The sequence below is a fragment of the Sus scrofa genome, chromosome 11, assembly GCF_054392235.1.
Source record: "Sus scrofa isolate SSC_HxYL_T2T_F1_AM1 chromosome 11, Sscrofa_HxYL_maternal_Yorkshire_Landrace_v2.0, whole genome shotgun sequence".
Classification (NCBI taxonomy): Eukaryota; Metazoa; Chordata; class Mammalia; order Artiodactyla; family Suidae; genus Sus; species Sus scrofa.
The window spans coordinates 60,249,633-60,265,569 of NC_139393.1; the positions used below are offsets into that span (position 1 = coordinate 60,249,633).

Here is a 15,937-nt window from a genome sequence, read left to right on the forward strand (position 1 = left end):
CCTCCTGCACTGTTGGTGGGAATCCAAGCTGGCACAACCACTATGGAGAACAGTATGGAGGTACCTTAGAAATCCATACATAGAAATACCATATGACCCCGCAATCCCACTCTTGGGCATACATCCAGACAAAACATTCCTTAAAAAAGACACGTGCACCCCACATGTTCATTGCAGCACTGTTCACAATAGCCAAGACATGGAAACAACCCAAATGTCCATTGACAGATGATTGAATGAGGAAAATGTGGTATGTACATATATATATATACAATGGAATACTACTCAGCCATAAAAAGAACAGAATGATGCCCTATGCAGCAACATGGATGGAACTTGAGACTCTCATATGAGTGAAGTCAGTCAGAAAGAGAAAGACAACTACCATATGATAGCACTTATATCTGGAATCTAATATAAGGCACAAATGAACCTTTCCATAGAAAAGAAAATCATGGACTCAGAATCTGGGGTTAATAGATGCAAACTATTGCTTTGGAATGGATATGCAATGAGATCGTGCTGTATAGCACTGGGAACTGTATCTAGTCACTTATGATGGAGCACGATAGTGTGAGAAAAAAGAATGTATATATGTATGTGTGACTGGGTCTCTTTGCTGTACTGTAGAAAAACGACAGAACACTATAAAGCAGCTATAATGGAAAAAATAAAAATAATTTTACAAAAAAGGCCACTAACTCTCACTCCTACATAGAGTATTTGTGGAAGTCAGAGTTAGCTGGCTCCTCTATGAATAAGATAATCCTCTACAGAGGGATGGAAGCAAAGTTTCTTACAGTGGGTGGGAAACGCTTGTGATGGTGTGTTTTTCATGACCTAAAGATGCAGCCTGGTATTACACAATATGTTCTCTTTTGGGAGGTAATTTGTATAGAATTGGGGAGATGAATTGTCTTCCCCCCAAAAAAAACCTTTATTTTCTAAAAAATTCTTTTCTGTTTTACTTTAATTGATCATTTTTATTTGTTCCTTATATTTTAGTCTATATTTTATTTGAATAAGTATGTTATACATGGATTTGAAATCCATATTTCATAATTCTTAAACCATATACACACATGCACATGTTTACAATATATGTGTTTATGTACATACATAGGTGTATCTGGTTACATATATATAATTTTAACAAATTATTTTTCATGATTGTTATATTACAAAGGGAACACTTGCTCCTCTTATTAATACTACTTACTATGATTTTAAAAATTACCTTTAAAAATTGCCTAAGTATGGTATTATTCAGTTTAATTGATGTAATATAGCGTATTATCGTGATGTTTGGAATCTGTCATGAAAACACTTTCAATAAGAATTTTTATTTTGTTTCCTCTATCACTTCTTCCCTGCCTACCTAATCCTCTTTATCTAGGTCTCCAGCCAAAGACTTAGTATTATAATTTATGTTCAAGATTCTTGCCTCGTGCAAATGTTAGTGTAATAGAATATTTTAAAAGTCAGGCTTACTTCCTTAGAATTGTCCACATTTTGATGACACAGGAGAATTAAGTAGCTAAAATTCTAAAGAGAGCCACCTCTAATCAAGGCCAAATACTTTCTTCTGACTTCTGAGGTACTTTTTGGATGGAGTATGATTTCATCACAATCTCTTTTCTATACAAAAAGACCACTGGGGGAGAAGGAATGTTTTGGATTTGTTGCATAATGTGAATGCTGTGTATATATTTACTGTCATTTCTGTCAACCTATTCTAACACTTCCACTGGAATGGTGGGAATTTCTTTGGAGAGATTGACATGTCTCCCACAAAACACAGGAAAATATGCACCAATTTTTTAGGCCCAAGAGAAGAATTTATAACAGCAGTTTCAAATAGAAGTCTAATGGAGTATACTTGGGGAAAAGATGAATGCAATTTCCACCTTATTCTAGTACTCTGATCCTTAGGTGGATATAGAAGAGTCCTTCAACTTCTCACTCTGTGCAAAGAACTATCAAAAATTGTGAACAAAATTAATAAGCCAGATACCATTTGGGATGGAATGGAATTTGCTATCAAATTTGGTTTAGCTACAAGACTGATCATGGTCATATATTACCAGATCCAATGAGAGCCATACCAAGGGGAGTCTCCCTACAGCAAACACAGTCTTAGACACATTAAGAAGATCTTGCATTCTCTCTCTTTCTTCCCTTTTCAAAACTTGAAACACCTAATCTCAGAAGCATGAGAACACAGAAGGGGCAAGATAGTTTCTGCCTCTCTACCAAGTCCAAGTTTCCCAAGTTACAATAAATCTAAAAGGATGAGGGTAGGTGAATCTCTGATTTAGACATGATTTGAATTTTAAATGTTCTAGACAGATTGTACTTTATGAGTAACATAGTAATTATCATTGTTTATATACATATATATATATTAGATAAGATAAAACAGCCCAAGCCTGGTTAAAATAACCAGAGGAGAGCTGAGCTCAAATCCACTGAGGAAAATCCTATGCAGACTATACACGAGTTTATTTTGCCAGATTCCTACTGCTTTCCAAGATGAGTTTACCTCTCCATGGACCTTTTTAAAATTAAATTAAATTATATTTTATGCCTGAAAACCCTTCCTGTTTTTGAATTTTGTTTTTTAAAATTGACCAAAACTGGCCCATTAATGTCTATTTACAATTAGGGAACTTTACTAACTTACCTGGGCTAATACATGACCAAAAAAGTACATTTATTCCATATATATTAGTAATATAAAGATCAAGTCCAGCTTTCAACATTAAACATAGTCCAGTTTTTTCTCATTTGCCAAATAGTCAAATATCATTGAGATAGACAAATAGAGAGATATAAAAGCATCAACAGTGAGTAGCATTTAAGACATCCAAGAACATAAGGAAGATATCCTATGAGATAGAGCAAAGATCACCTAATTTTGATCATGAAACTGAAAAGCCTCTTGAAAAAACAAACTTATGCCTTAGCATTAAAGATAAACTATTTTTAAATAAACTTTTCCTTTTGGAATAATGATAGATAGCCATAAAAGTTTCCCAGATATTACAGTGAACTAAATCAAGAAATATGAAGTATGTAGTATTGGCTAAGTACACGAGGATGCTGAGGTATGGTTAACAGTCAAGAATTTGTTCATCAGTCCTTCAACAAATATCTATTGAGCTCCTACCTTATGTTGGTCAATTTCATAGACCCTTGATGACCATCAGTGAATAAGAGAGAGAAACTACCCTTGACATTTTAGAAATTATATTTTATCAGGGAAATACAAGTAAACATAATCAACATAATAGAAATCTGTAGTATATTTGAAAGTTACAAGCAGTAGAGAAATAAAAACCAGGAACAAGCAAATGGTGATAAGGTTAAAGGGTGTTGGGAAGAGAAGAATTTGTGTCAAGAAAGATAAATGACTCTTTCAGGAGGATTTATTGCAATGGGGAGCAAAGTAATGAAAGTTTAAAAAAAAGTTTAAAAAGTAAGTGCAGTCAAGAGAAAGGTTTCTTTTCAGTAAAATATGACAAAGAATAACATGCTTTTGTACCAATGGAAGTGATCAAGTGAATAATAAAATATTTAAGATGTAGGAGAGCAAAAAGACCAGAATAGACATTTCTCCAAGGAAGATATACGCATGGCCAACAAACTCATGATAAAATGCTCAACATCCCTGATTATTAGAGAAATGCAAATCAAAACCACCACAAGATACCACCTCACACCAGTCAGAATGGCCATCATTAATAACTCCACAAGTAGCAAATGCTGGAGAGGGTGTGGAGAAAAGGGAACCCTCCTGCACTGTTGGTGGGAATCCAAGCTGGCACAACCACTATGGAGAACAGTATGGAGGTACCTTAGAAATCCATACATAGAAATACCATATGACCCCGCAATCCCACTCTTGGGCATACATCCAGACAAAACATTCCTTAAAAAAGACACGTGCACCCCACATGTTCATTGCAGCACTGTTCACAATAGCCAAGACATGGAAACAACCCAAATGTCCATTGACAGATGATTGAATGAGGAAAATGTGGTGTATATATATATATATATATATATATATATATATATACACAATGGAATACTACTCAGCCATAAAAAGAACAGAATGATGCCCTATGCAGCAACATGGATGGAACTTGAGACTCTCATATGAGTGAAGTCAGTCAGAAAGAGAAAGACAACTACCATATGATAGCACTTATATCTGGAATCTAATATAAGGCACAAATGAACCTTTCCATAGAAAAGAAAATCATGGACTCAGAATCTGGGGTTAATAGATGCAAACTATTGCTTTGGAATGGATATGCAATGAGATCGTGCTGTATAGCACTGGGAACTGTATCTAGTCACTTATGATGGAGCACGATAGTGTGAGAAAAAAGAATGTATATATGTATGTGTAACTCGGTCACCATGCTGAACAGTAGAAAAAAATCATATTGGGGAAATGACATTTAAAAAAAAAAGATGTAGGAGAGTGTGTGAAGCAGGTAGGCCCTTATTAGCTTGGGGCCCAAGTCAGCAGATGCTCCTGTCAGAATCTTAGGGAAGTAATGAATGGAGGAGAATGGACTAGAAATAAAAATATCAGATATCTATCACATGCAACTGAAATCATTAGAACTCATGTTATTACACATGAAGAGTGAGAAGAGAGTCTAGGATTGGTTTGGGGATGAAAATCATACTAGATTTGTGTAGGAAATAAGAATCCCAAACAAGTTATAAAGAACAACCAGAGAAATGGAAGGAAAGAGCACTTGGGATTAAAAATACAGAACAGGAGAATTTCAGTGAGCTAAATAAAATAAATTATGCAGAAAGGCCTAATAAGATAAAGTCTGGAGAAAACTTTATGGTGAGGAAGGCTCTGTTAATTGTCTACCTGATAACATTTTTCCATTTTTTTCTTTGCCAAAGGGGATTTCAGTTTGAGGATGTAGGCAGAAAAATAGAATCCTATTCTTCATTGAATCAATAGATAACCATATAACTCAGCTTTGATTGAGTGAGATATAAGAGCAAACTGTTCAGAGAGTTTTCACATTTCTGAATAAAGGAATACTATATAGACTTTAACTAACTCTTTCTGGAGTTGAATATTAATACAAAACCTAGAAATGTAGCAGTCAGCATTTGATCTGGAGAAACAAGACTAGAAACTGGCAGAGCCTGCTTCTGATATTGTGAATTATGACAACTGTTACCTGCCTCTAAACTCCTTGTCAAGTGGGGGTAAAGAGTGTGAAAAAGAAGTAGAAAATAAAACAAAAGAAAAAATAGAAGAATAAAAAATAATAATAATTAGTATAAACTGCAGTGAGTCATGTTTTATTAGATAAAAACATCTTCAATTATTATATGAGTTAATAATTAAAAAATAAAAACATATGAGTTAATAATTAAAAAATAAAAACCAAAAAACTTAAAAAAGACATCTTAAATGTATGGATTAATAATTAGAATTGAAGAGATCATTAATCCTGGAGAATTGTGACTGCTAAACTTTTTGTGGTAGACTGAAAAATTAATTGGATCATACGTTAAGAGACACTGAGGTTTAGATCTATTCAATATCCCTTGCTTCAGGAATTTGGACAACAGATAAACAGATACATAAGCTTGAAGGAAGTTAATTATTATTTTTATTTGTTGGCTTTATTATATACTTTTCAAAAGACATTTCTTAAAGTCAGATTTTGTGATCAAATAGGTTTTGATTTAATTTCTGATATTATCACTTCCATTAAGATATTGAACAAATCAATTAATTTTGCTAATTATATGTTTCACTAAGTATGTTTCTTAATATTTTACAACGATATTGATAAATTCAGTATTTTTTTTTCCTACTGAATTGACAGGAAAATCAGAATTAGAATCAGTGGTAGTTAATTTATATTTCTAGGCTCTTTAAAATAAATCACTCGAGAAGAAAGGGTGGGGGAAAAAACTGTAACTGCAATGTATACATCTAAGGATGACCTGACCCCCTTGCTGTACAGTGGGAAAATAATAAAAATAAATAAATAAATAAATAAATAAATCACTCGGCCCTGGAATTGAATATTGCTCTTCTTTGACAATGAATAATTTGATGATTATTGATAGGTACAGGCATTCTCTGAGTTAACTCTTGAAAAAACAATACATATCTGTTTCATAATGATAGATAACAGACAACTTTATAATTTATAAACAATGAATCATTGGGAGAAAGAGGTCACTAGAATGTCAAATATTTATAGGTAATAAAATGGATCAAAATGTCATGATAAACTAAAGCAACAGAGAGCACATTTATTTCTTAACTATCAATTATTTTAATGACTAATGTCATTTTTCATAAAGAATTTTATGATGATAAGCAAAAGATTCTTAAATGAGCAATTTTTAAAAATCTAGCTGATGTGAGTTTGTTTACTGCATTAATTGCATACATATTCTTAACTGAAAACAAAGTGAGAATTCAAATAATTACTAAGGATCGAATAGTGCCATGTTAATTAATGGATAATATGGTTTTCAAAAACTTAAGCAAGAATTACAGAGTGATTATTTCTAAGTAAACATAAACATATGCATTTTTAGTCATGCATTGTAACTTTGAATATTCCTGAAAATGATTCTGACATAATTGGGGAAGGGTTGAAAATATATATATATCAAGGATATACTTTATGACAGGCAACATAAAAGATATTTAATATTCCAGTATAGACTCACAATAAATAAAAATTCCATTTTATAGAAGAAAATGAAATTCAGTGTTAATATGATAATTAGCCAAGGCTTTAACATCCAATGAGTAGTAACTACAAATCTATTTGCCTTTCGTATCTTGTTACCTTCAACAAACTTTTTTAATTTCAATTTTATTTTTTTTGTCTTTTGTCCTTTTAGGGCCGCATCTGAGGCATATGGAGGTTCCCAAGCTAGGGGTTTAATCAGAGCTGTTGCCGCTGGTCTATGCCAAAGCCACAGCAATGCAGGATCCCAGCTGCATCTGTGACATACAACACAGCTCATGGGAATGCTGGATCCTTAACTCACTGAGCGAGGCCAGGGATCGAACCTGCAACCTCATGGTTCCTAGCTGGATTCGTTTCTGTTGTGCCACAATGAGAACTCCACCTCCAACAAATTTTAACTTCATGTTTTATCAAGTTAGATTTTATATAACATTTTATTCATACAAGAATGCTTCCTTTTGAAAACATTTATCACTGTAACAAAATTATTCACATATATAATATATATTAGTTGAGTAAATTAAATGACTTTTATAAAAATCAGAGTACAATTTATAACTTTTAAAGGTAGAAGATAAAAGATGTCAGTATGTAGAGTTCAGAAATCTGAAGATTCATCATTGAAAAATATTCCCCACATTTTCATATATTCCATCTACATCCACATTCTATCATATTTATCCATTTTCATGAATATAATATAATGTAATATAATACAATAGCTGAGACATCTACACATATCATCAATGAGATACTTCCAGTATTATTAAAAGATGAAAGATTTGTTCTCTTTTTGAAAATAGAGAAAAAATAAGTTTATATCAAACTATCTCTTCTGTTGACAATACTTATAAACTCTAGGCTAAATAGAAAATAAACAAATGTTTGAAGGCATAAGAAAGTCAACAGAAACAGGTAGAAACTGGTGGCATATATCACTTACAATGAGAGAAAACCAGGTGGATTCTATATTTAACTGTCATATTAGTCAGGGTACTCAATTCACGTAGAATACAGGACATAGAGTACAGGAGAAAAGATGCAGTGTCACTGGACAGAGGATACAGAGGTTGGAATCACAGTTATAAGAGCTTCTGGGACTCAAAAGGGAGATTCCAGAAAGGAGGAAGCCACTCAGAGGCAAAATGTGTCGAACTCAATTCAAATAACTGGCTAACTTTTAAACCATACATTTATAAAATGAGACTCCAAGGAATACAGAAAAAAATCAACACACTGATGTCTCAAAGTGACATGCATAAATTTAGTATCTTCCCAATGCTGGTAAGACTGAGTTTGAATTTCAATTACTGTCAATTTAGAGGGCTTTGATGACCACCTTGGACTTATTATTGAAACTCCAGACAATCCTATGTTAAAAGTTAGAAACACCTCACAGAAGAAAGAGATGTACCCTAAGACTAGCTGCAAATTCAAAAGGATCTACCATTGGACAATGGCTAGCACAAAGACTTCACAGCATTAAGGCAATGCACTAGAAACTTAGCCTACCTAAACCAATCCAACACTTTTTAACCCAAATAACAGAATCCAAAAATTTAACTACATATCCTAAGAATATATACATTTTAAAAGTTTATGATTTTCATAGAATAAGAAATAGCACTGGAAACTATATCTAGTGACTTATAATGGAGCATGATAATGTGAGAAAAAAGAATGTATACATATATGTGTAACTGGGCCGCCTTACTATACAGTAGAAAATTGACAGAACACTGTAAATCAGCTATAATGGAAAATATAAAAATCATTATTAAAAAATACTATGACAAGAGAAAAATAGTTAACAGAAGATCAAATAATATATACTGAAATTAACAGTAAAACTATGCTATAAAATAATTAAAATATTTTTAAATGTTTCAGATGAAGATGATTTTAATGGATAAGGAGTTGGGGAATTTCATGAAGATATGGAAACTGTGCAAAAGACCTAAATAGAAACAAAACTGAAAACTATATATATTCTGAAATAAAAAAGCATTAGTTACTTTAGAGCAGCAAGAAGTTCCTTGACCTTGAAAACAGATGATTAATAATAACTAATCTGAAGATACAGGAATTTATGGAATACCAGAGAGAGGAAAAAAAAAAGATTTGTACAAAAATAAGAAGAACCTCTATGCTAAATTATATTAAGCCTAAATATAGTTACAGTTGGCTCTCCGTACTCGTTGAGTAAACTAATACAGATTTTGGTACCAGCAAGTGGGTGCTGTTGCAACAAATAATAAGCATGTGGTTGTGGCTTTGGAATTGCATAATAGGTAGAAACTGGAAGAGTTCTGAGGTGCTTGACATAAAAAAACTGGTAGGAATACGTCTAGAATCCATATTCCTACCAGTAGTTCTCCTTGCCTCAAAGAACTGCTGGTAGGAATATGGATGCTAGACAGAATGGTGAAGACTAAGAAGAGCACTAGAGAGCATGAGAGCTTTTATAGCATGCATATAGCATCACAAACAGAATGTTGCTATAAATCTGACTGTTAAACATGCTTTTTTTGAAGTCTCAAAGGGAAATGGAGAATACGTTAGTGGAAAATGGAAGAAAGGTAATCATTGTTTATAAAGTGGCAGAAAACTTGGCTGAATAGTCTAATTACGCACACATACACACACACAACACAACTACATGTTATATTACATCTCCTCTTACTAAAGGATGTGTTTTTTAAGTGCAACATGGGCTTGCATCAATGCAATTGATTCACCAGTCTTACTATATCAGCCATGGACTATAAGGAGCTAGTTTGAAACATGACAAAGAAGCCTCATGAAGCTCATGTGAAGTTCTATCAAAGAAAGAACAGATTCTATGAATCTGAGATTCTGTTCTGTAGGATGAGATATATGTCTTAAATTAAGGGATAATATAAGATTCTGTTGTTTACACAGTTAGGAAAATGCCAATGAATTGTACCAAAATTGAATTTTAGTGAAATAAAGTCAAAGTTTTGACCATCATTTCAGATGACCCACTAGCTGCTGAATTACTGTCTCAGGGAAAGGAGAACATCGAGCTAGTAGAAAACGAAAAGAAGCTATAAAAAACAATATTGAATAATTTGCCTATATATTCAGATGCAGAAATAAGAAGCAATCTATCTATCTAGGTATTTATGTTTTTCTTTATTTTATTTTCTTTCTTTATTTTTTTTTTTTTTGTCTTTTTGCCTTTTCTAGGGCCGCTTCCATGGCATATGTAGATTCCCAGGCTAGGGGTCTAATCGGAGCTGTAGCCACTGGCCTACACCAGAGCCACAGCAACGCGGGATCTGAGCCTCGTCTGCAACCTACACCACAGCTCACGGCAACGCCAGATCCTTAACCCACTGAGCAAGGCCAGGGATCAAACCCGCAACCTTACGGTTCCTAGTCGGATCCGTTAACCACCGCGCCATGACGGGAACTCCCATGTTTTTCTTTAAATCCCCTTCATTTCCATTACCATGTCATGAAATGTATGTTGTATTATAGATTTCTACTTATAACTTATGTATAGTGTACTTTTGTGTCTAGATGGGATTTTGACTGAATTAAGTGAAGAATAATTATGACTCAGGGTTGAAATGTTGAGTGCAATGTCATTTCTTGGGACAGTTCCATTGTTTAGATGATATTATTCTGAAGTTTAAATGTAAGGATATTTTTGTGTGGATGTGGTTAACAAAGAATTTGGAGTGTGGTAGACATGGTGGATAGTTTTCGCGGTATTTATTCTATTTTCTTACCTATATTTTCTTCTATAATTTAAAGCCTGGGCAGGTTAAAACTTACATTTTCAAGACTACTTTGGAGTTAGGATTCTGGTGTGATTGAAGCTCAGAAAATCAGATGCATTCACAAGATTCAGAAAGCAAATATGAGGCATGCTCTCCTGCAGTATTCCTATTGTGGGAGTTTCAGAATCAGAATTAGTAGATGTCTCAATGTTCAGACATCTGTTTCATGAGTGTTGGGAGGCAAGGTCTGGGCCAAATGATATGCTGACATCAGATCATAGCTAGTGATGCACCATTCTACACTAACAGCTCCTTCATCCTCTTTTTTTTTTTTTTAAGTGATTTTCATATTGTTAGGGAGAGAGCAAGCTGAGCTATCATCAGGTATAAGAGTAGACAATTAAAGCCACAAGCAAGAAATGAGAGAGCTAACCCTCTAATCACTTCCTAAAATGATATAGGCAAGAGTCTAAAACTGGAGAAAGTGCTGACTTCCTCTGTTCATTTTCCCCCATGGAATAGCACAGATTGAAGGTCAGATGAACTGGCACAGATATATGGGTACTCTGCCTGTTGAGCGATACCAAAAGACTCTGGAAGTTTTACAGAGCCTAGGATTAGGACGATACAATGAAGGAGGGCTAGAAGCATAAAAGTACTTGGTACTGAGTCAGAGTAGGATAAACTAATTTAAAGTTTTCTCCCTTTGGTTCACATAAGGAGGTCTCTGCAGAGGTGCCTGAAGATGAACTTGGCCCATGGCTTCATCTACAGAGACCTAGAAAAAAATTTGCCTATGCCAAGAATGTAAATAGGAGAAAGAGGATGACTGGCCCAGGGGTCCTGTGTCCTTGACTACTGCAATGCACTGGCCATGCACTAAGCCTGGTGTGGGTGTGCAGCTTCCCATAAGGACTGTCAGTGGAGTCTTTGTCATAGCCTATGGGCAGATCTGGACCATCACACACACACGTTTTTAAATAGGAACTGTCTACCTTACATAACTTATATTCTTACTTGGTACAGAACTTGATGTGGATATCATCTAGAGGCTTTCTATTAGAGGAAAAAGAGCATCATCTTTGAGAAAACTCTGTGACATGGTTCTGGGAGTCATTCCTGAAGGCACAATTTTATAGGTTTGCTCGACCATCCCAAAGACTATATCAACTACTTCTGTTATATTCTATTATTTTTATAATTGTAAGAATCAACAAATTTTCTACAAGAGGTTTCAATTTTGTCTTTCCAAATATTATCATAAAAACCTGGTACTCCTAAAGAGGGGGGGAACAGGAGAAGGAAAACAATCCTGTAATTTACTGAGCACCCCTCAAGAAAAATAAATTAAGACTCCTATACTTGATACTAAATTATAGTTGGGAAGGAAGTTAATAAATTTTCTCTGAATAGGCTGTTTTGCTTATAAGAACCTTCCACAATAAGACTGCATTTAAGAGTGACATTTGAGGGTGTCTATCAAATAAAGGACTTGCTCTATTTGCTCACAGCAACATCCATATTGAAAGAGGAAGCAGCTGATAAACTTGATAGTAAAAACTAGAATAAATACCTACTATGATTATGACTTTAAATATTTATTTAGTGTTTTAATAACTTACATAGCTTTGTAACAAGTACACTACAGGGTGGTATTAGTCTCAACACACTGGCTTACTTTCATACAAAGAGAGTCAAGATCCTGACTGGCTTGAATCTTTTAGGCAAGAAGCCTTCCCAGTAAAGGAGCAGCTCGCCCTTATCCAAATACCTACTGAAATGACTCTTCCCAAGTGAACTTACCTCTTCTGCATTCATGCATTCACTGCAAAGCCAAATCTTTGTCATAAAGTAGCTGTTCACAAACTAACCATCTTTAGTTTCTTAATTTTTAATCTTATCCAAAGTTGGAAAACATATAACATATTTTCAACCACTTCTAAAGTAGTTTTCCAGATAACAGGATTGAATTTATGAGGTGGCATAATAGTAACTAGTATAATTTCAAGATATTGTGGAAAGGCCCTTCTGCTTCCAAAATCACTCCTTCTTTCACCCTTCTTTTGGAACTTATGTATTGATTTATGTGGGTAGGTTTTAGAGCATGAATGCTTTTCAAGAACTATCTAAATAAAATCAAACGCTCATGTACTATTAGGATCTAACATACTTTTTCAACTAGTATATGGAGCTAGGCTATATCAGGCTCACCAGATGAAGGAAAGTATTATGACATGTGAAGCTGGTGCTAGCTGAGACATGGAAGTGAGAATTTTAGCAGATTAGACTCAGAAAAATTCTGACATGCCAAAGCTCTCAAAAGCAAATCAGATCACAAATTTTCCACCTAAAAAACATACTTACACTTCTTAAAAGAAATCATAAATTATAAAGTAACTCTGTCCCTACAATCCAAGACAGATTATATTTGAACAAATATGAACCTATTGCAAGGAAATGACTAAAGCACCAAGAGCAGTTCCAAATGCGAAGAGATAAAAATCTATGCCTGCTTCTAATCTAATCTGCTGTCAGATTCTGGTCATGCTAGTGAAACTATTTTAAGAAATATTATCTATCAAAACAACATCACTTACTGTCAACATGGATTTGGCTGATAAAGTTATACAGAGCCCCCAAATGACCTTCTTAACATGACTGTAAATTACAGGGGAGGTATTTTTAAATGACTGAAAGAGGTCTTGGAGGATAGTACACATATGAGACCTTCACACAGGGTGAATCTGAGGACATATAGTTTGGCTACCCAAGCAGCTCATGTCACCACCTGGATGGCTGCTCTTTACTATTTATAAAGTAAAATGAGATGTAGATTCTTCTTATCTATCTGTCTCCAAATGGTTTTTATTATTGCAGCCATTCTTCTTTCTATTCATTATTATATATTTTATACACGTATAATACATTAATTAGTTACAGCAGTACCATAAAGTGATGTATCTGGAACTGGAAGAATGGTTAATATTCTCCAGTAGGAGCAATGGGCTGTTTTCTCTTGGGAGAGAATGGATGTCTTTTATTTAGGAGAGACTAGTGGAGCAAATAGATGAGATTGAGTAGGGATAAGGATGTTGATTCATCAAAAAATGAACCACTTATCCTTAATACAAACTATTCTCCTTTTATAGAAGCTATGGTGGGTAGAACTGACTTCAGTGGCTGGAAGTGAATATGTGAACATAATAATTTTTCTAATATTTTAATTTTTCTTTTATTGAAATTATCATAAAGTCATCATAAATATGAAATATGACACTTTGAATTACAAATAATAGAAAACTCATGCTCGACTGGGTTTATAAGAACAAACATAGTGGACAACATATTTGAAAAAAAATCACAAAAAGTATAATAAGTTGTGGCCTTTGAGCATGTTTTGATCAAGGCTTTAGAGATCATTAGGGCTATGGGTCTATCTTTCAACGATTCTTCCATTTGGCATCCTCCAAAGTCTCAGCCTGCTTTACTTTATAGGAACAATGCTACACCCTCCTCTATACTTGCTGATGAAGCCATCGTCAGAGATTGTAGAGAGAGGGCCATTGCTTGTCCAGTTATTCATCTCTGTGAAATAAATGATAAATAATGTTTGCTGGTTTGGGGTTTTGTATGAAAAAACAGGATAACTACATTGAAAAGTTTTTAAATTTGATAAAAATTTCCAATTTTTTCATAATTTTATGTCCGTAATTCCTGACTTACCTGACTTGGTGAGAGGAAATAACACTGGTATTCATTCTTTTTTATTTTCCTCTTTCAAATAAGATAACAATTTCTGAGTATAATTGTTTTGTTTTGTTTTGCATTCTTAGTACTTAAGCAGATGTGCATACAATATTAATCCCTTTTCCCATGTGTTGCATATTTCTAAATTGATAGGGTGGTAGGGAAAACCAGGTGGAATGATAACCCTCCATTTATTTCAAGGAGCACTCCATGTTTTTAATAACCTCCATACTACATGTCAATCATTTAACAAATGTACATTTCATTAATCAATCAGTTATAAAATATTTGTTGAACACTTACACACTAAGCATATATAATACGCAATGTGGCAGAGCAAGTATCTACTCATACAGGACATGGAAGTCTTTCCTTAGATGTATTTTATATATGATTTCATTCACCAAAAATTTTTCTCTTTATTCAACATAGATGTTCTACTATTCTCTCAAGGGAGTGACTTGCTGGATTTTACTATAGTCACTACTTTCATCACTTCATAAGATTAGGCAAATAAATATAATTTGAATATTTGTAAAGAAATACTGAAATTCCTCCATCAATAATTTCTCCTCTTCCCAGAAAGTGAAAAGAAAGTTGAAATTAATCAGAAGACATCATCATTGGTCTGTGTACCAATATTCTTTTGTTAACATATTTGGCTATATTTATGCTAGTAAATCAAAACTAACTACAAAATATAGTCACCAGAAGAGAATGAAACAATGGCTACTGCATTTCAGTACATATATATTGCACTTAGACATTACATTTTAAGCTTGTCCTTGGCAAAAAAAAGTATTCCCAGAAAAATTGATATTAGGATTTTAAAGGTGATTATAGTTATGACTATATGAATGTTTCTATTATTTTAATTTTGAACTATTTAAGTTTTCTCTATAATATAGTAATGTTGATAAGAAGTGAGATTTATTGAAAAAGTACATAAATAATCACCTTTTGAAAGCTGTATTAATTCATAAATTACAAATATCTAGATTCTAAGAATCACAAAGATGCTCTACGTAATACACAGACACGTGTGTGTGTGTGTGTGTGTGTGTGCACATATGTGTGGAAAGAGAGGGAGATAAGGAGAGTGAGATGGAGGAAAAAGAGGAGAAAGAAAAGATGCAGAATGTGATGAAATCTGTATTCTCAGGTCTCAAGGTTTGTTTTTGATTTTAATTCTTCATTCAGCATTTACTAGATGGCTTTACTATTATTATTTCTGATATTGTAAATTTTCTCTGTAACAATCCTAGGAAGAAACAAACAGATACACGAGTAATTTGGGGAAAGTCATATAGTTATAAAAAAAGTTCAGAGTACAGGAAAACCACAAGGAAATACTAAGTACCATCAAATTAGGAAGAGTAGGAGACCCTAGGCACACGGAAGAGCAAACAACGACATTATGAAATACTGGAAACGGAGGTGATTTATACAATCTGTGACCTTTAGTTGAGGGATGAAGCTGCCTGATGGTGCCCTTACAGAGAGTTGACCAAAGGAATAAATAACTGACTGCAATCCTCTCTTCCTCTTCTTTACTCACTGTCTGCCCCTACTTATCTAGATCCCAAAGGCAAAGGCGTATGGATATATTCCATTCAAGTTGGGCTACCAGGGCACAGAGCATGGGAGTGAAAGATGAAGAGGAAGAAACTGAAA

The 15,937-nt window shown here is 33.9% G+C and overlaps 1 protein-coding gene across 12 annotated transcripts in view; it reads right to left on the bottom strand.

Moving 5' to 3' along the window:
* The window catches only part of LOC110255835 (uncharacterized), a 1,104,139-nt gene that overhangs the window by 904,533 nt on the left and 183,669 nt on the right, over nt 1–15,937 (bottom strand). For 4 of the 12 annotated variants that reach the window (XR_014819679.1, XR_014819675.1, XM_084982074.1 and 1 more), the window contains one exon: nt 12,102–14,101. The exons of the other annotated variants lie outside the window; for them this stretch is intronic. Coding sequence is in view for 1 of the 4 variants with exons in the window: in XM_084982074.1 (XP_084838200.1) it covers nt 14,092–14,101 (10 nt within the window). In the remaining 3 variants the exon portion in view is untranslated. Of the gene's footprint in view, nt 1–12,101; nt 14,102–15,937 lie in introns of those variants that run through there. 12 annotated transcript variants of the gene reach the window in all.